This window comes from Psammomys obesus, unplaced genomic scaffold, assembly GCF_907164565.1.
Source record: "Psammomys obesus unplaced genomic scaffold, mPsaObe1.curated_primary_1811, whole genome shotgun sequence".
Lineage (NCBI taxonomy): Eukaryota > Metazoa > Chordata > Mammalia > Rodentia > Muridae > Psammomys > Psammomys obesus.
The window spans coordinates 1,201,135-1,222,308 of NW_026590405.1; the positions used below are offsets into that span (position 1 = coordinate 1,201,135).

Genomic DNA, 21,174 nt, shown 5'->3' on the forward strand with positions numbered 1-21,174 from the left:
TATTCTGTTAAATCGTTCTCTAATGTATCACTTTTTCTGACACTGAATTCGATATCACTTTAAAACATGGCTGCTTCCTTCTACAAACTATGTTTACCTTCACTGTTTGGGGTTAAAGGCGTGCACCACCATGCCTAGAACTAAGCTTTTCTTTACCTGAAATTCGTTCTATATCAGGCTGGCCTTGAACTCAGCCCTGTTTGCCTCTGCCTCCTGGATTAAAGGTGTCTTTGTATTCCAGCTGGATTATACAGATTTAGAAGGTCTTTGGATGGGACCTCTTTCCAGAGCAGCCATGTTCTGAGTTAAAATTCTCTACTGGTGATCTCCAGACACTGACCATATACCTAGCATTTGATGACCGAGGCCCTGCCCTCAGGAAGTCCCCTGCCAGGGGAGAAAAGGAGGGGCCTAGTACACCTGCATGCAAATGAACAGGGCAATGCCGAGGATAAGTTGGACCCAGAAAGCTGAGTTCTACTCATAAACCACAAGCTGGGAGGAAAGCCAGTGGTCAGAAAGAACAATAGGACCTTAGGGTCTTTGGTGTCACCCGAAGAAGTCACACCTGAAGCCTTCTGAGAACAGCAGGACATTGCAGGCAAATGGTGGAATCCATAATGCCTTCACCAGCACCAGCAGTGCCATCCAAATGGGCATCACAGCATAGACCAGCCCACTTGGGGGTCTCTGTTCAGAGACCGTGTGGATGACAAGAGGCCCTCCTTGGTGAAACCACAGGACAATTTGTTCCAAGGCAGCAGCTAACTGGGACACCTAAGGCTATAAATCAGACACACACACACACTGTCCAGGGCATCTGGGACAGGCTCGGTAGCCTCTGGAGAGTTGTGCTCATCCATTTTGAAAAGAGGTTTATTTAGCTCACAGCTTTGAAAATGTCATGATGCCAGCTCCGCAAGGCTCTGCTTTGGCTGCAGTAGCTCATGGGAACTGGCCATGCCAAGGGAAGCAGGAGGATCATACACCACACAGAGGCCGGGAGCTGGGTGAGACCAAGCTATGGCTTTCAGGACCCTCTCCGAGGGTAACAGAGGCTCTTTAAACCACCCAGCCCTTCTGTGAACAGCACTGTGAGACCAGAGGGCCTAACTCTATAACATGCCACCACTTCCTACGTCACAGCAAAGGGCACTGGGGGTGAGTGCAGGCCCAACCACAGCAAGAGCTAAGCTTGACCTCAGATCCACACCAGAAAGCAAGGCAAGCTTGCCATAGAACCACTGCCCTTATGGTGGCCACAGGGGGCCGCAGTGTCCATCTTCTACTCCACTCACCCATTCCTCCATCCGGGGCCTATGTAGCTGTCCTTGCTGCCTGCTGTTAAAGTAGGATTCGGGAGGGACCCAGTATATTCAATCACAGAACCAAGACAGACTTCATGACAACAGGAAGCCATCAGGGACTCCAGAGGGACAAACACATGGGACAGGTGACAGACAAGCGCCTCAAACAGAGGTTACATCTGGAACTGGCGCTCTAAGATCATGGAATGTAGTGCCACCCACTTCATGCAGTCCTTGGCTTGCAGGTGGCACCCTCTCCCCGTCCCTACAGAGCCATCCAGTCTCCTTCATGAGGACAGAGTCGTGTTGGAGTTGCCTTGCCCTGGTGACCTCAGTTTACCCTAGTCACCTCTGCAACAGCCCCATTTCCAAACAGAACTATGTTCTGATATACTAAGGGTTAGGGCAGTAGAGTTTGAGAAACTGCTGAGCCCCGAGCCCTCACATTGCTCCTGACTCCAGAAGTCAGGGCTGATCCCAGGTAGCCTACTCAGAGCCTGCTCATCCTGGAGGACAGAGTAGCCTGGAGCCCACACGGTAGGGAGAGTCACTGAGGTAGGTTGGTCAGGTCATGTATGGCAAGTTTAGGACAGGGCATTGTACCGAGGTGGGACAAAGAGATGTTTCTGAGACCTGCTGTCCTGGGCATGGCTGGACAGCTAGGGCCACTGTTCTCATTTCCCATCTGCCCTCTGTGGAGTCCACTGGCAGGGCAGGGGTCTATGGGGAAGGCTGAGCTAGCATAACCCTGGCTAGACTGGCTTACTCTTCAGTCTGAATTCAACGACCTGGTTGCTAGCTTCAGGAGAAATGGAGGGGGACAAAATGAGCAGGAAACGCATTTGGGGACTGTGTTGAATCACACCTTGGCTGGTTCCAGCGCCATCTGTCTTGGCTGTGCAGCCATTCCTCCTTGCTGCCACATCAGCTGACTAATGGAGGCTAGAGGCTGCAATAAATGGCCTGTGACAAATTCAACCCTCTGCACTAAGGAAAGGCCTTTTCAGGACAAAGCAGGACTCACTTAATCTTGTAGATGGCCGCCTTCATGCCACATAGAAGGCAGGCAAGCCTTTAGACCTCAAAACACATGGCACTGTCAGCTCTCTCTACCTCAAAGGAACACAAGAAGAAACTCGCAATTCCTTGGGGTCTGGGGGCAGCAGTATCTATGTCCAACTGGTCACTTTTAGAACATGCACCTGCCTGCTCTTGAAAAAAAGCAAGCAGGTAGGCAGAGGAAGTCCAAAACAGGGTCATGGGCCCTCTGCAAAAGATATACACATGTTGGAGTAGCAGGCAGAGGAAGGAGAAGGAGAGGGCTTGTGCCATCATCTCTGGCCCTCCATTGCCTCAGGGAATGGCAAGGATGACTGAATACCCCCAGATGGCTTTAGTATCTTAGTGAAGGGTAATGAAGTTGAGAAAGGTGTGGTGTGGTGGAGACACAGGCCAGGGCTGAGGACTGGCTGATGCTTCTGTCACCAGATCTAGTCTAGGGACACAGCAGGGAGCTCCAGCCAAGTCCCCAAGGGCACATAGCTCTAGATGCAGACAACTGGAAAGAGCAAGCCAGGCTATATCTCCTCTGCCTCAGACACGGAGTAGGAAATGAGCTTCAGAGGGTCTGGAAGTTTCAGCGACTGAACTGTGGCAATGTTGGGATGCCAGCTCCAGGACCATGGAGATGGGGCTCCCCACAGAGGACCTCCAGACCTGGAAACCCCCCAGCAGGACCATTTGGAACCCATTTTAGATACAAGGCTGTGCTGGGAGGACTGGAGGGCTCCCTGCAGCAGGACTATGAAAGAAGAGGCTCCACAAAGTGGCAGGATAGTCCCCTCACAGGATAATGGGCTTAGCAAGCCTCAGAAAAGCGGCAGGAGGCAAATTCAGCCCGTGTGTGGTGAAGCAGGGTAGCAGTACTCTGGGGAACAGTGAATGGGGAAAAACTGGGGCACAGGAAAGGGGCAGGGTATTGACAGTGTGAGAACCCCACCTCTCAGCAGGATGGGGAATGAGAGAGAGAGAGACTTGCTTGCAATCCCTCCTTCTCTGGTGCTAGGCAAGCACTCTACCGCTGAACTAAATCCCTCTGGGAGATTTTCTAACCACAGGGCATTTTGAAGTAGAATCAAAGATGCTCCTACCCACCCTTCCTCCCCAAATCAACAAATTCCCAAGTTGAACTGCCTCAGGTCATGGCAGAAAAAACACAAATATTCTGGAGAAATCCACCCTCAAATGTCTGGCAGGGTCCAATTTCACCAACCTGATTTCATATAGATCAGGGGGCCGTGTGTGCGTCTGTGCATATGTGTGTGTGTGTGTGTGTGTGTGTGTGTGTGTGTGCATATATGTGTGCGTGCGCATGCATGCGTCTCAGTAGAAGGAACAGTGAAGCACAGACACATACCCACAGCACTGCAGAAAGTAAGCGGTTGCAACAGATCCAAGGAAACCTTGATTGGCCATGTCTACAGAAGTAGCAAAGGATGCTGGAACAAGCAACCTCCATAATTGAAAATATGGTGACACATTAGCAATGCAAATAGCCAACCAGAAAATCCAGTTCCGAAGGGATAACTGATAAAGCTGAGGGTGCCACAGGGCTCAGCACAGAAAGCCAAAGACAGAAGAGGTAGGAGGGATGGCAGGGCCAGAAGACAGACTAGGCAGGCTGATGCTATCTAGTGAACACTCTAGAAAGAGAGGACAACACTTCTGATCAAGAAGTGTTGGGTGGAAACTTTCTAGACACTGCTCTTCATGTTCAGAAGGCTGAGGAATCCCGAGAGCTGAGATGCAATTCAACCCTAGAGGGCTGCAGGAGGAGCAAGGACGACCGCAACCATGCAGAAGCAGACCAGTGTGGCTTCCTGATACCACAGGGGTCAGTGACTGTCACCCTGGCTTTATGTCTCCAGCAACACTACCCTCCATGGATGACAACAGAAAGATTGCTCTAGACAAGGAACCTGCAAGATGCTTACCACGAACAGACCTTACAAACCAAGGGTGGAAGATAACCGCAGAACTGTGGTGAAAACGAACATAAGGAAGTACTGAGTGCCATGGACACATTAACTGGCCATGTGCTTTCTGTTCCACTCCACACTCACGTTTCCCATGTAAGAAAGGAAACCTTTCGGTTTGTTTTTGTTTTCGTAGGCAGGGTTTCTCTCTGTAGCCCTGGCCATCCTGGAACTCGTTCTGTAGACCAGGCTGGCCTCGAACTCACTGAGATCCACCTTCCTCTGCTTCGCAAGTATTGGGATTAAAGGCGTGCACCACCACCATCAGCCAAGAAAGGAAACTTTTTAACTTGCCTGGGGTGTCTCAGGTGGTAGTTTTAGTGGAACATTTTAAATTCTTTTTTCTCTCTTTCTTGTCTGTCTTTCTCTGATTTTGAGACTGGCTATTGCAATGTGGTCATGACTGGCCTGGTCTGGAACCCTGGAACTCCCTATGTAGTCCAGGCAGGCTGGCCTCCAACTCACAGAAATCACCTTGCCTCTCCCTCCCGAGTGTGGGGATTAAAGCTGTGTCCGCCACGCCTGGCTAGTTTATGAATTTGTGTCAGTCTGAAAGTCTTGATTGCTTTTGAACTACTACAACACAACCCCCTTGCTTTAGAGGCGCTTTCCTGTAGGGATCATTCGTGTTTGGGGAAGCACAGCAAAAATAATAAAGGTGTGCGCCTGTCGTGACCCAGCAAGCCCGTCCCTGGGACTTCAGCTTAAGAAATGGAATCTGGCTTGTAAAAACATATATAGAGGGTGCTGCCATTGCTCTTAGCTGCCCACCATAGCTAGATGGTAAAACCCTGCTGCTGAAGACACCTTCATCTTGGTTCAGGACTGTTGGCTACAAGGCCTGCTCCCCAGGAGAAATTTCATGCCTGGTTTTGTATCCTGTTCAAAAGCCTGTGACTAGAGAGATCATATGTTCTGGAGGGAAGCTATGGTAATAACTGTTATTGCTATGTTAAACGGTCATGCTATAAAACCACCTTCTAAATATTTATGCTTATACCCGTGGATTTCTGTTGCTTTCAACTCAGGTCAGAGAGGCTTCCAAAAAGAAGGAGCAGCGAATGCAGAGACAGACTTCTATCTGGTCAAAGTGCCAAGTCTAAGTAACTGTGAGGGCTTATCTGTGCATGAACATCAGTGTTAAACTAGCCCTGCCCAAAGCTGAGAGCATGGCGGGAGAGTGGGCAGCGGGTAAGTGTTGCCAGGTGAAGAGGTGTGTGTGAAATAAAGACTTCTGGACATGACCTGGCTGCTGCGCACAGCATCTCACAGCAGCCCTGGCTACTTGCTAGAGACTCACACAAGATCAAGCCAGTCAAAGTAACAGAATGAATGAGGGAGGGGCCCCAAGGCCCCATCCTAGGCAGTTAATGGTTGCAGAGGAGGGGAGGGAGAGCAACTCTCCTTTGGGGAAGTGGCTGCTGGTACATTTCCCATGGCCCAGTGGCTGAACTAACACCATGTACATGTGGACAGGACTGCCTGGACTCAGGGCTTATTAATAACAACGACATCAACAACAACAAAATAGGGACACGATCTTGGGAGGATGACCTGAGGGGCACTAGGCAGAGTTGTCGGGAAGTAATGGTAGATGGAGATGATCAAAACACATTGTATAGATGTATGAAAATTTCAAGGGATAAATAAAATATCATTAAAAATCATCTCTGTACTTGTTCTTCTTCTTTTTTTTTTTTTTTTTTCCCCAGACAGACTCATTCTCTATAGCTCAGGTTAGCCTTGAACTTGTGGTGACCCTCCTGTGCTAGCCTCCCAAATGCAGAGTTACAGATGTGCAATACCACACCTAGCCCCCCTTACTGTGCTTCTCATAAGACAATAAATGCTATTGGAAAGCATAATAAAAAGGCTGAGCTTACGCTTTAAAAAACAGTAGCTTCTTATTTTTAAAAGACATCCTAATACTAATTCATTGTGTGTGTGTGTGTGTGTGTGTGTGTGTGTGTGTGTGTGTGTGTGTGTGTAGTGCTCATAGACACTATGAAGGCATCGGGTTCCTGAAGGTAGGATTACAGGTGATTCATGCTGTAGGCGCTAGCACTAGGGTCTTCTGTAAGAACATCTCCAGCCCTAGCTTTCTATTTTTAAGAACGATTCAGTCACAACATCCTTGTTGAATAACTCAAGCTATTTTTTAAGACCTATTTCCCCACCAGCTCCACCACCACCAGTAACCTTGGGTCTGGGTGGAACCAAAAAGTTTTCAATAAGAAGCAGACCCTGAAGAAAAAGGGACAGTGTCTCAGGACCCAGATTAGAAGAAAGGGGCATAATCGACGGTGACAGAAGAGACAAATAAAGAGAATGGAAACTTTTCATCTTTCCCAAGTGTTCACAGTTTTCATCTGGTCCCCTGTGTGGGGCAGACATGGCATGGGGCCACAGACAACCAGCACTTCATGACTCAGTATCCAGGGCCTTCAAAAGCCTTCACTCTTGTCTCACAGGGAGATGGCCTCGAGTTGTCTACAGTCTACAATAAAACCCTTTGTTCTCTTAAAACCTGGGATCCAGGTACTGGTTTCCACATGTACCAGGCATTGGCTCTGCTTGGCATCATTATGTAGCATACAGAAAGGTATTTGGTTCAAAGGAGACTCACAGAACTATGATTCAATAATAAGTAGAATGATGACACTGTTAGCCTCATGCCTATAAGCTCAGTATGTAGTGAAGAGAGGGTCAGGAGTTCAAGGTTATCCTAGGCTACATAGAAACTTCAAGGCCAGCTCCAGTATGAGAGGCCCTATCTCAACAAACAACCCAAAGCAAAACTATAGCAACAAAACGTCTGCAGAGCTCTGCCTGGGAGATGTGGATGGTCAAGCTTGCCTTCAGTAGTTCTGGTTTATTTTAAGAGCCTCGCTGCTTTCTGGTGAATGCACTGGGGTTGCCACTGCCCAGGGCGCATGGAAACGCAGGTAAACTGAGCAACCCTGTCCCTGCACCGACGCGATGATCATTTACAAGATCATCACGCACAGATGTGCATGGACGTTAGACCCTCCTCCCGCAGGAGAACAGAAGAGGGCTCAGGAAAGGTAAGGTGCCGTGTCTCCTTTAAGCGGGGTGGGAAGGTGAACCGCTGCCAGCTCCATCATTCCTGAAAGCACCTCAGGGAGGAGGCGGCGTGGCTGCTGCGGGCCAGCTTGTCCACCCCATTACCCTTCCTGGCCATTAGTGAGGAGAAGTGGGGCTCGACTGCACATCCAGGTTTCTGTAAATAACGAGTGTCTGTCCTCAGCAACTTCCCCGCCGTGAACCCACGGAGGGTTTGCACCACGCTGCAGTCGCTGGCTCTTCCCGTCAGCGCTGAGTCCTGCTGCTGCCGAGGGCTGGGCACTGAAGTTCACTTCTGCGGTCCTCAAAACGCCTGTTCCCAGAAGGGTCAAGGGTCATCTGGTGATAGCTAAGTGGTTTGAGAAACTCAGGGTCCGACCCCCCCCCCAATACCCCCACTGTCACATCAGGAGGTCAGCTTGCCCCACTGGGACAGAGCCTTTTAATGCCAGAAAGGGACAAAGTGATGCTACAGCACAGTGTAACACTGGATGAGACCAGCCCATGTAAAGGACTCCTCAGAGCATCAGGCATCATGTGCTAATCAGTCTGGCCCCCCACCCCACCCCCATTCCCTGCCCAGCCCCCAAGCTCAGCATTCCCACTCCTTATAGAATCGACTGCCACACACCGAGGAGGCCCTGCAAAGACATGTGGAAGGGGCCTGGAAACCTCTTGTGGAGGCTGAAGTAGGACTTGGGCATCTACCCATGTGGATGAGGCAGAGGATTGGTGACCCTGTCTTGAGGACATGCCTGGGCCTGATGCCCCTAGAATGTGTTTACCATCCAACACAGACTGAAGCATGGGCCCCAAGACCCCACCTAGGAACTCAGTAGACATTAATAGAATCTTGCAATTAAAAAAAAAATTTTTTTTTCTTTTTTTTAATTTTTTAATTTTTTCCTTTCTTTATTCTAAGCCTTAAATAAGTTGATTTTAAAAAGTACTAATAGAATAGTTTATGATTCCTAGGATATCATTCTATATCAGTCTATGGATTATGCTTTTGTTATAACTGAAGATACAAACAGGTTATGAATGTTCTAAATCATCACCTGTCTATAAATCATAGAACAAAAAGATATATATGTTTTAAGCTGGTTAAAACAAAAGTTACTTAGAGGATTTTCTAGGATAAAATTTAGTGCACAGGTCTTCTCCATCTTCATTTAAATGTGTATGAGTATTTTTGCCTGTATGTGTGTATATTCATGATGAATGAGCCTGGTATAACAGCAGCTAGAGGATGGTGTCTGAGCCCCTGGAACCGGAGCTACAGATGATTGTGAGCCACTGTGTGGGTGCTGAGAACTGGACCTGGGTCCTCTACAGAGCAGCAGCAGCAGCAGCAGCAGCAGCAGCAGCAGCAACAGCAAATGCTCCCAGTTGCTAAGCCATCTCTCCAGCCTCTCTACACTTCTTTTTTTTGTTGCTCAGATTTGGCAGAGGTGATTTTTTTTTACACCACCTTTCCTCTCTACATGGCATCAGACCTTCAAGTGTCACAGCATCCCCTTGCCACAGAGTAATCAGTAATGTTGTCAGAAAAAAAGTGCAAGATCTGAATGCCCTACAAAATTCAAAAACTAGAGCCCTGGGGAATCATGGCGTGCACGTCACTATTTCTCCACTAGGTGGAGCTGTTACTTACCTTTCCGCTTTGATCCCCCATTTGTGTTCAGCTCTTGGTCTTGGTAAGCATGGGAGTGTGGTTCTTTTTTTTTTTTTTTTTTAACTCATGCTCCTGAACTCCACATATCAATCAAATGAGAGGTAGACAACTAAGAGACAGTCTCCCAAAGCACTGGACAAGAAATGGGTGGGGGAGACTCCGATGGGGACCTAGGGTTTAGAATTTCAATAGGAAGTTGCATCTTGGAAATAAAGATAGCAGCCCTGGCTCCTGGAGAGACTTGTCTCTGGGTTTGGTAATTTGGTCCCATAGCTGTCTGTACATACTCATGTTTTCTGGCTTCCCTTTCATCTTTTCTGAAGTTGTAACATTGCTGTGGGCAAGGCAGAAACAAACTGGGAATTTCAGTGCTAAGTTTTACAAATCTATAAATAAATTCACTTCTTCATATATATATATATAAAATGTTGCTTCCTCTCCCTGTGGCCGGCACAATCAAGCCATGGTCAGGAACTAAAGTTACAGTTTTGTGCCCTAAAAAGCTTGTGTGTGTCCCCTAAAAAGCTTGGAGAGAGTCATCCCTCCCTCTCTCCAGTTCTGGGGTCCCACAGATCTTTATGCTGTTTCCGTAGCACTAATTCATGTCCTTTCGCCTGGAAGCACTGGTTTATTCACCCATTTTTCTACTGAAGGACTTGTTGGCCCCTTCAGCTTGGGCCAATTATAAATAAAGCTGCTATTGTTAACAAAATCTGCCATGTACACTGCTCATCACTCTACCCAAAGCCAGGGAGACAGTAACTTAATGAGAGGAAGTAAATTCGGGCGGGTGAAAGGAAAACTCTTTCCTCTCAAATCTCCATCTGAGGGGCAGTGTTCAGGTCTCTCCTTCTACCATGTGGGTTCCAGGGATCCAACCCAGGTCTGAAGTCATCTCCAAACCAGGGTGTAGCTTTTCTCCTGTTTTCTCCCTCAGGAGTTTGATAGTTTTGCTTGTTATATTTAAGTCTATCATTTAACTTTCATGATGGCTTTTTATTTTTCATGTCTTCTTCTACCCCGTCATGTACCTTCTTTGAGCTCTAGCACCCACAGTCCCTCAGCCTTATCCTAAGATAACACTTGAAGCCAGAACAATTCTGAAGATGAGAAAGCTAGCTGTAGCTCAACAGTTCCCGGGCAAAAATGGTGACATGCAACAAGGAAAACATCTTTTGAAACCATGCCCATGGACAATTACCAAAACCCTAGTCAAGGCCAGACGATCAAATAACTGCTAGCTGTTCCCTCTGTTGAATGGAATGGGCTGATGATGTCTTAGATCCGTCAGTGTCCTCTGCTCCCAATCTGAAGCTCTACCCTATCATTATTAACACTGCCTGTCTTGTTCATATATGTGGCTTGGTCTCATTTCTATAGTTTCCATATCAAAAGATCCCACTGTGTGCTATCAACTTTTTTTCCAGTCCAGACTGGACTCAGCCATGAGTACAAGTTCAACCCTGACCCCAGATGACTAAGTAAGAATTAGCTGCCTGATCTTTACTCTGTCTCGTAGAGACTTGACTAAGATAGGCGAGCAAAGATTTCAGCCTAAGTCTCTTGTTTCTTTGACCAAGGCCCTTCCATCTTCCCTCTTGAGAGGCAGACATAGTACAGGGTCCTTTTCACCAAATTGTCCCAGTGTGAAGAACCTCATAATCTTCCCACAATGTACTGCATCCTGTGCAACTCCCAGGGTTACAACTACATTCCCAGACAAAGGCTGGACATGGGCTCCCAGGCCATCTTGACAGCCAGGTGAGAGAGCCTGCTGTGGGGCTGGGAGCACACTGTAGTCTCTCATGGTTGCTACCAAAGACAGTAAGTGCAAAGCTGAAAGCAACAACCAAAACAGAACAACAACAATCAAAATTCTAATATGGAGCTCTGATCATCATTAGTATCTGGGTCCTTGCCACTAGCCATCAGTTATGGCCACAGCTTCAGTGGGAGCTCACACAGATAGGCAGTTCTAAAGAGAACCTTCCCTTCCATTCACTGGGAGCAGCTGATGGGAGCTGATTGGAGCGTGCAGCGCAGCCTCAAACGGGCTGCACATCCACTCAGAGAAAGACGAAGGGCTTTCTCTGACACGGCCGATGGCACTTTGCCTGGCAGGTGACAATATTCAGCTGACAGCATTTTTGCTCTGTAACAGCTAAATACCAGGAAATCTGACATATGCCAGGAAAAGACAGCTTTCATATATCCTTTGCACGGTTTTCTGATGATGTTTATAGGAAAAGTTCTAGAATGTGTAACAACGTACTATAAGAAATGCTTTCCCTCTTGCAAAAGGCCAATCCATGTCTGGAGTGGATTCTGTATCTCATTGGGACACCCACACATCCACATTATGCTGATTAGTTCAGGGTGAAAATAAAAATATGAGTTTGAATGCTGCCCTCATCTGACTTTACTTAAAAATATCCTATCTCCACATAATCTCTCATGCAACTGCGCTGCTTTGTTGCTGAGGAGCAAGCCGTGTCCTGCACTTTAAGGAGATACAGGCGGTGGAGTGGGATGTACTCACAGCAGAAGGACCCTGGCCTTAGAAGGCACTGGGTCTGCAGCTCAGCAGACGCTCAGTGACAGCCTGCTGGTTCAGGGTGCACTCTGGGGTCTTCAGAGCAGCAGGATCTGCTGGAAATCTACCTGTGGGGTGATCGCTTTGCAAACAACGTGGTTTACAAGTCCTGTCTCCCCCACCCACACTGGAGAGGTCCTGGGCAGACTCAGGAGGGTATTGCAGCAGGGACTTTGGTCTTGTTTATTTCTCTATTTTTAAACGCCTGCATCTGTAGCTACTCTGACTTGCCTCCTCCTCCTGGACAGCCCCACTTTGCTTTAGCACGTGCACTCTCCTTGTACACTCCTCCCACTTCTGGGCACCTCACCCCAGGTTTCCAGTTTGGGGGCCACTGCTCTGGCTCTCCATGCATGCAGCTCTTGCTTAGGAAACAGATGCAGAACATCTGTGGAGGTATGAATGCCCGACCTGCTGAGATCTGATTTAGTGTGCATGTCTCTCCACTCCACTCTTTCTGCCTCTATTTAGCAGAAAAAACAAAAAAAACAAAAAACTCTTGGCCCTTCAGGAACTTCTCTTTATTGAATGGAATCCACATCTCGACAAAGAATTTGGCCACATATAATGTTCTTTTTCTTCTCAAAGGTGTGATCATGTAAATTTGGATCAAAACTTATATTTACTCTGGCCAAAGGCTTTGTTAGTAATATCCTGGAATTATGTTATTTTTCACACATCACAGTTTTTCAAAAACACATGTAAGGTGGTAACTAAATCTCACTGACCTAATACCTCCTAATCAGGGCTTTACCAACCTACATCCAGGGATCGAGAGGCTACCGTTCCATTGTGGCAGAGGTTAGCCTCAGTTATATTCTAGCTTTGTCGTTGTTAGAAAACTGAATGAATTAAAAAAAATCATAGCAATAATTTCAACTGTATTCTGAATTTCTAGGTAATATTGTACAAATCCGGTAGTTTAAAAATTTTAAAGTTGTAAGAATGGTTTTAATGCTTCATCAGCTGTCAAATCAATGAGGTTCTTATTCAAGTGTTTTAAAGCAAAGGATTAGAAACCACGTGGCTTACTAAAGTATCTGTCATCCTGTCACCCTCAGTCACAGTGTTCATGACAAAACTTATCAAGGGGCTGCCATTTACCTCGAATCTTTGTCACCTTGTTACACCTAATATATTCAGAAGGGGTCTGGAACACTGAGATGGAAACTTCAGTGCTTCCCCCTCCAATTTAATACTAATAAAATGCTTTCCCTACATCATCATTTTAAATGTACTTTCATGGCAGCTATATAGTTGCAGAGTTAGCGGATTCTATTTATGGTATGTGTCCTCTACATGTCCTCCACATAACCTAATCCTTCCTGTCACACCAGTGAACCAAGTCAGACCTATTTTCTATCAGAAAAAAAAAAAAAAAAAACTGACCTACTTTTCCAATAGAAACAAAAGTGTAAGCAAGCTTTTCTAGGGATATTGAAAAAGAAAACCATGAGAAATGAATTATAGCAGACAGCCTGGAAGAGAAATTACTGAGGGCAACGAAGTCAGGATTTTAAACATGTGGATCTAATATAGTTACTTGACTCACTTTATATTTAAAAAAAAAAAGAGTCTTAATTTGTAATAACCTAATGGAACACGCAGGTGAATGTTCAGGTTATGCACTGAGAAGAATGAGAAAGGACTTGTGTCCTCATGCATTATGGCTCCTAGTTTGTTCACTTGCACAGGCGTGCCCTCTCTCTTCCCTCCAGTTTCTGTAGCACTGCGGATGGATGTCAGGGCTTCTCCCACGTGAGGCAAGCGCTCTCCCTAACAGCCCTTCTCTTATTTGTTAGAATCATCATCAAATGCTTCATTTTTACAAAAAAGAAAGGGATAACTTGTTGTTGGAACACAGTCCAAGAATGAAGTTCTGTGAAGGGAATTCTGAGAGCCTACGAGAAAGTTCCAAGAAGACAAGAGTCTTGTGACCTCAGTTTCTTCAAAAACACAGACTTGTTCTTGGAATGTGTTTTCATGTTCCTCCCGGTGTGACAGGAGTGAGTTCACTTCAGATTATTTTGTTGCAACTGGCTATTATTATTTGTTCAAATGCCCCTATGGAAAAACATGTTTTTGCCTCATGCAGCCTGTCCTTGTGGTTATACAGCTTGAACTCACGAGAACTTTGCTCATGCGACTGTTCTTAATTCTCAGAGTATAAACTGTCTGATGTTCTGAATAAAGCTGGCTATTGCGCAAGACTTTAGTCCACCTCAATTTAGGATCCATTCTCCCAGGTTCAACCGACAGCTAGAGTGGCAAATAGGTTGCTAAAAAGCTAAGTCAAGTAGGTATATGTGTGCCTGCAGTATGGCAAAGAGCATTCAGTTCATTCACAGAGAATAAAAGACAGGAGTAGAGAAGCAGACTCTTGTATGACCTAGCCAAATAGCCTCTGACCCTGGAGAGAAGGTCATAAAAAGCCCCTTCCTTGTAGACTCACTCACATGTTCCCGTACATAATTAATGCACATACATTCTCTTAAGATTATGCTAGGAACAGTCTTGTAGGCAACTCTCCCCGAATCATGACTGTCCTTCCTTCCACAGAGCCCCGAATACTGGAGCAGAGCCAAAATCTCTGCAGAAAGACACAGAAGCCAGGAGCAAAAAACCAAGGGGCTCTCAAGCTGGATAAACACACCGAGCACTTGGTGCAATGTACAGGAAGTGAGATGACCAGAAACTCTCAAGCCCACAGCTCTCAGGTGGCGGCGCTCTACACCTTTCAAACTACGATCATGAGGTTTTGACTCAAGACCTGAAAATGGAGGCAAGGACAGTGAAAAGGAAAATCTCCACAAGTCGTAGTGAAACATCTTAGTCTTTATTGAGAACGTCTCAGTCCTTTGTCTACATGTGACAGCATCTCATGCTCAGTTCCGGCTGGGCTCAGTGTGAGAGGAAGCTCATGCAGGCTGTAACATGTGGTATATACATAAATATACATACAGAGAACACTGAGGATTGTATCTTAGCAACACGTTTCTTGGCTGAATTACATTCATGTAAAGTGTCCAAATTCTAAAATCAAATTAAAAGTATATAACTCAAAGCCTAGAAAAGCAAACAGCTTTTAGGGGCTTATTCCATTAACATTCCACAAACTGTGCTTTTAACCCACTGTGTTCCATTCAAAAGAATGGCCCATCAGTTCCTTATGTACCATCAGCTCCTGCTGTGGCTACAATTAAGTGCTTGAGGCTGGGCACTTGTCATTCAAACAGCAAACAGAAAGTACAGGCACTACCACAGAGACGTGAAAAAAGGGATGTGCACTGAGGAGCCAGTCATGATTGGTCAGACCTATGTGACTAATTTGCTCATGGTCCCTGGCAGGTCAGCGGCTTCTCCATCCCCATTCCCTACACACGAACTCAGTAGCCCCAGTGTGGAGCAGTTCACAGCTGCAGAGTGGGTAACCACCCCCTCAGCCTTGGGGAGACTATCACATGACAGATGTGCCAAGAGACAAGGACACATACAAGCTGTACACACTGAACATGTACACTCTGCCCTTCCTGTGATGTAGTCTGGGGCTGACGATATGAAGAAATTTTCTGAGAGGTTCCCTAATTTTGAGAACTTACAGGTGTGAATTTCAGCTCACTTTATTTCTCTTTCTGGATCAAAGTTGTGATGGGACAGAACTGACAATTCTGGAGTAAAGTGTTTTGGAAGTGACAAGCTGCTCCTGCATTGTGTGTATTTACTCTTAGCACAGGGGGATGTGCAGCTCCCCCCACATTTCTGACCCTCTGGTGGTTGCCCACCTTTGGTGCACCTGTCTGAAACTAAAGGGGAGACATAAGTTAAAAAACCACGCAGCAAACGCAGCCTAGAGGTAAGAGGAGCTGAGGAACAAAATAAACAGAGAGCAATGCCTTAGGAGATGATGGCTTGCACACTTAAACTTATTTCTAATTAAAAAAAAAAATCTTCAAAGAAGGAAGAATGGTGAAAGACTCAGATTCGGATTCAGAGTTCTTTGGTGTCCCCCTCGATGGGAGAGATGCTACTTCCTGACACCATTAATGGATCAGGCCTAATGGCACAGACATCCACCCTGCCTAGAGCTAAGTGGGGAGCCCCAGCTCTGCACAGACATGCTAGCCCACCAAGACTCCCTGGTGGAATGACCTCCTCTGGTGTAGCTACAGCCCTGTCAGAGATGGGCCTGAATAATCCTCAGGGATACTGCTTCGTGGAATTAATACTTCAGGGTTAGCTAAATCCACAAAACAGAGAACCTCCTGAAACATCCAAAACATTCCCATCAGGTTCTTGGCCTGCTGAGTCTATAACATCTAGGTCCTGGATACAGACTACCATCATGATGTTACCTATAGCGACCTTCAGGAAGGGGCTCAAAGAGCTGAGTTTTTGTTTGTTTGTTTTGTTTGAGACAGGGTTTCCCTGTGTAGCCTCTGCCTCCCGAGTGCTGGGATTAAAAGGGTGCCTGGCTGAGTTTAGTATCTTAAATCAACATTTCTGTCTCCCTTTTCTCTGGTCACGGACTGGCTGTTTGAGCTGCCATGTCCTGGAAGGACGAGAAGCTGGTGCATCCCTCATCTGCCTTCCAGGCTGTGTTCCTCCCTACTTCCAGGGCCTAGGTCAAGTCTAACCAGGACAGGCCCCTGTGGTTTTAGATGCTCTATGTGTTGTAACATCCACTTCCTGGTTGGGTGCCCTTATGATCTCACATGGAAAGCCAGGTGTTATAATGCATGGTTTTTTTCAGTGAATATGGTATATACTTTCGCTATATTTTATAATCAAAATGTATTTTAAAACAAACAAACAAAAACAAAAACCCCAACTAAGTCCATCTCCCCATCTCCAGTAGAAGAAAAAAATACAATTTAAAAACAAGAGTAAGAACACACCAACATGGTGTTTTTCTGTCTGGAAACTGCAGGAGCCTGTGGGGAAGGGGCGCTACTATGATAAAATGAGACCCTTTCTCTAAGGAGCCCCAGTGCATTTCACCCAAACAAGGCCCCGCCATGGCACACAGGGCCCTGCAATCCTGACTTGGGAGGGCTCGCTCCCGTCAGGAGGGCAGGTGGTGAGCTGGAGATGTCTGTGACAGCACATGTCAGTAGGGGGATCTGGTAGGACCTTCATGAAATGAGGATCAAGCCCCACAGGATGAAAACCATGGGAGATACTCACAAGGACACAGTCAGGGCTCCTGAAATGGATACACAGTAGGTCTCACTTAAGCAACAACACACAGCCTCTTGAGTCTGCTGGGAATCTGGTGGAACTGACAGTGACTATGCTCATTCTGTTTTTTTCTCAGTGTGTGTCAAGGACACAAACACAGCCAGAGCCACACAACCGTCAGTGCTCTGGATGCAGCTGTGGTGGATGGGTGCTGTGAGATGAGTATGAACCTTCTCTGCTCATGGCCCTGAAGCTCTTCAGAGCAACCTGCTGGACCAGGCTGGCACACTGAGCTGACAGCCACAGCCCCTCCTCACTCTACTTCTCCCTAATCCTGAGTGGAAGCAACAAGGCACCTGGGGCAAGTCTAAGCACAGGAGGTCCAGATGGTCCACTCCAGGGCCCTGGGGCCACCCTGTGCATACAGGGTGCTGAGCAGCATCTTGGGGTTCAGCCACAAGATGCCAGTAGCACCCAGGCCTGCCTGTCCGAGACACCAATGTCTGGTCTGCAGCGTTCCGGCCTTACACTGTCTCACCAGCTTCAACCTGAATATTTTATTTTTCAAACACGTGTCTGATAAAGCTGGAAGGAATAATTTAACAATATGCCTTACCTGGCACGCTCCAAGAATGGTACCCGCTTAAATAAATCTTTCCATCCTGTGAAGCTTTCTGAGTGGTTCCTACCCACCAGATCCCAAGGAAGGAGCAGAAGGAAGGCTGTGCTCTGTGTGCATAGCAGTCCTATTGAGTTCTTCGAGGTCACAAAACCTCTCTGGTTAGAACCCCCAAATGATGGCCAGCCAATACAGGCTATGGACACATTTGATCTTCAATTAATTAGAAGCAAATCGAGTTTTCCATGATTTGAGCCTAACCAGGGGCATGGACGTTTCTAGAGGCAGCTGAGGCAGCAGATCCTAGGTCATGACTCTGTAGGACACAGCATCCCTGCTGCAGGGCTAGCGTGTGCCAAGATCACATCATATCATGCTGGGGTCCCCCAGGAGAGCTGCTAAAACCTACTGTGAGAACCTAACTGTGAAGGACCTACGAGAGGAGCGGCCACGCATAGATCTGTGTGTGGTGGTTCTCTTCTACTTCCTACCTCTATAATCTCGTGCTCTTTTACATATAAACGCTTTTTTTTTGCAATTAAAATAATGTGGCATAAAAGTGACCTGACATAATTACTTCTTATTTTATAAATCTCATTCCTAAGCTCTGAATAAATTATTTATTCAAGAATCTCACACAAAGTAATTTCTATTTTCCTATACTCGAGGAAGCCCTACTCAGTAGAACTCAATGTCTAATGTAAACTGAGATATAAAGCGGTCACTGGGTAGCTCAAGAGGGGAAATGTGTGGCAAGGGGTGGTGATGGGCCCCTATGCCCCCCATGCACCCCCACCGTGCACCTGATCCCCATTCAGATGTGAGGTGCCTGGCACCCTACACATCCCCTTGCTGCCCTGTTGGGGTGAGAGCTGCTGGGGATGGTGCTTGATGTCCAGGCTCCCCGTGCCCTCCCCAAGATGTACACCTGTCCCAGTTCAGATGCAAGGCTCTGGGGGACGATTCGGCACTGCAGCCTCGCACTCTGTGCTTGACACCCGCCTGGCTCAGGGAGTGAGAGAGAACTGGTCCTGCTCTGTGGGCTTCTCCACCCAGGCGCCCAGCCCTGCCTTGATGAAGGCAGTGAACAGACGTGCCTTGGCAGCCTGGTACTCCTTCGCTGCCAGCTTGGACTCGTGGTATGTGGTAGGCTTAGTGATCTTGGTGCGCAGCAGGTGGGGGGAGACCTGTAGAAGGATACATGCACACGTAAAGCAAGTATTGGAACAGCAACAGAAGAGAAAGAAACCTAGCATGATGGTCAAAAATGATGCTCAGAATTGTGCTGGTTTGTGAAAGGACAAACAGAAGGTGGTGTTCTTCTAGATGGAAAAGTACCCACCAGAGGCCAGGCCTAAAGCTCAGTTTCATCTCTAAGCAGTAGCCTGCAGGTCAGACAGATGGCTGCAGGACCTATGCTTCTGGCAGAGTAGAATTTGCCCCCTGTAACTACTAAAAAGAACACCTGTGTAATAAATGCCTTGCCACATTGGCAGAGCCTGGAGGTGTCCTGCTAAGACCTTGGGGCCACCATGAGAGCATTTGTCTGTCTCCATGAGAATGGTAGAATTTGTCTGAGCCCCACACCATTGCTCTGAGCTGGCCTCATAATAAGAAAACACCATATCCCTGATAAGAACTTAGACAAGAACTAATGTTATCCTGCCTTAGTATCTAAAGTTTTACTTGGTGAAAAGGGCTCTGGAGCTAAAGTAAGTTTCTGACCCTTGATGAAGCCATCACAGGGCAGTGCTAAGAGATTGCCCTTCTTTTTCATGATTCCCAGCACAGTGGCACGAGCAGTCACCTTCCCTCATGCCAGGACAGTAGCTAAGACTGCAGGGGTGAGGGAGAAAGCTGCCTTTGAGGTAGCTCTCAGGTTTGTGGAACAGGGGCCATACATTTATATTAACAACAATCTGAAGAAAGAAGAATTTTCAAATGATCTTGTTAGGAAGTTGCAATGATGACATGATGATGAAAACCAGGAGGGATGGAAGGAATGGAAACGGACACGCTGGGGGAGGTAGGCCGACACCCAGTGAGGGCGCCTCAGTACCTTGCCGTGTACACGCATCCAGCGACAGTACAACGCGTGCTTACACAGGCGGGATGGGCGGCCTAGCTCGTCCTTCCCTGTCGTGGCATTGATGACTTCAATGGCGGAGTCTCCCACTGTCCAGTTGACGCTGAAGTTGGGGGCCTTCCCTGGCTGCCGTGCCTCTGCATTACTGATGCCTGAAATAGAGAAGACACAAGAAGTGACTTGAAGCTCTTGTTTTCCACCAGCAAGAAGGAGGTACCCAGAGCAGCACACAGTTGAGAGCTGAGAAAGTATATCATATCAGAACAAGGCATACAACTGTCACAAGGAGGAGGCTGAGCCTCCCAGTGTTTGGCTATTTAGCTGTCTCTTGGTGGCCCAGGAAAGAATAGAGCTGAGAAGTCAGAATTGATACCTAAATGTATACTTGTCTGTTTGTCTGTGACGGGCAAGAGTACAGCATCTGATAGAGCCCTGAATCTATATGATTTCCTACCAAGCATCTACAGAGCACCTTGCAGGTTGCCTTAGCGTCACTCAGGTTCTGTAAAGTGAAGCCAGTGGGGTTGCTTAAACACAGCATGTAGCCCTGCAACATATCCAGGCCATTCAGTTTCACAACCCAGCCCTTGAGGTATGCAAGGAACCCTGGTACTTAGCAAGTAAGCACAGATGCACCCGTGTACTTAAGTTCATTGTAAGCAACCGCAGGCTTGATTTGGAGAGTGAAAGGTACAGGGCATGTGGCTGCTATGGCCCTCTTAACAGCTAGGGCTTTTAAGAAGAGTGATATAGGGACAGAAATGCAGAGGTAATCTAAAGACTATAGAGAGCTTCCCTGAGCCAGAGGACGTACTTCAGCATGCTTGTTACTCAAGGCTAAAGACTTCTGAGAGGACTAGAGAGAAACGTACCTCGCACACACATACAAGACAGAGACAAAGCCCTGAACCAAACTTCTAGAGAGGAGCCAGTGTCTGAGATAAAACAAAACAAAACAAAAAAACCCCAAACATAACAGATTTAATCATAGAATGCAAAGTGCAGAGGAAAATGCCAGAGAAACCACTAGACATGATGACAGAAGCTACTCAGAATGAAACACACAGACACAGACATAGATAGTCACACACACACACACACGGGGGAGGGAGACCACCTAAGAATAGGAAATCATCAAGAAGTGGGACAAGCACCAAATCTATCTATAACTAGATTTATTAGAGAGATGGGGGCACAGAAAAAAAACATATGAAACAACATGAATAAAATCTTTCCACATTCTATGAAACCAACAAACTACAGAACTAAGATACTCAGCAAACCCCAAGCATAAGAAATAGGAAGAAAACCACATCAAAGCATGTCACGATAAACCGCTCAACATCAGCAGAGAACAAAATCTTAAAAACAGCCAGAGAAGACACACAGAGGAACCAAGATGAGCTGGACAATGCAGATAAGACGACAGGGCAATGGCCTTTGAGTTCTAAAAAAGCATAAAGCCTCTATCATCCCAGAAAAATGCACTAGCTCAGCAAAATGTATTTTTAAAGATGAAAGCAAAATACACTTTCAGACATACTGATGCTGAATAATTAATTCATTATCAGAGGACTCTTAAAAGGAATGTAAGAAT

General features: G+C 46.8%; 1 protein-coding gene across 6 annotated transcripts in view; it reads right to left on the reverse strand.

The window, feature by feature from the left end:
- Nucleotides 1–14,508: 14,508 nt before the first annotated feature.
- The window catches only part of Adarb1 (adenosine deaminase RNA specific B1), a 122,556-nt gene continuing 115,890 nt past the window's right edge, over nucleotides 14,509–21,174 (reverse strand). For 5 of the 6 annotated variants that reach the window (XM_055607067.1, XM_055607064.1, XM_055607063.1 and 2 more), the window contains 2 exons: nucleotides 19,551–19,729; nucleotides 14,509–18,678 (listed from right to left, as the gene is read on the reverse strand). In XM_055607067.1, the coding sequence (XP_055463042.1) occupies nucleotides 18,499–18,678; nucleotides 19,551–19,729 (359 nt within the window). In that variant the 3' untranslated portion in view covers nucleotides 14,509–18,498. The remainder of the gene's footprint in view (nucleotides 18,679–19,550; nucleotides 19,730–21,174) is intronic. The other variant, XM_055607065.1, reaches the window with a different exon arrangement.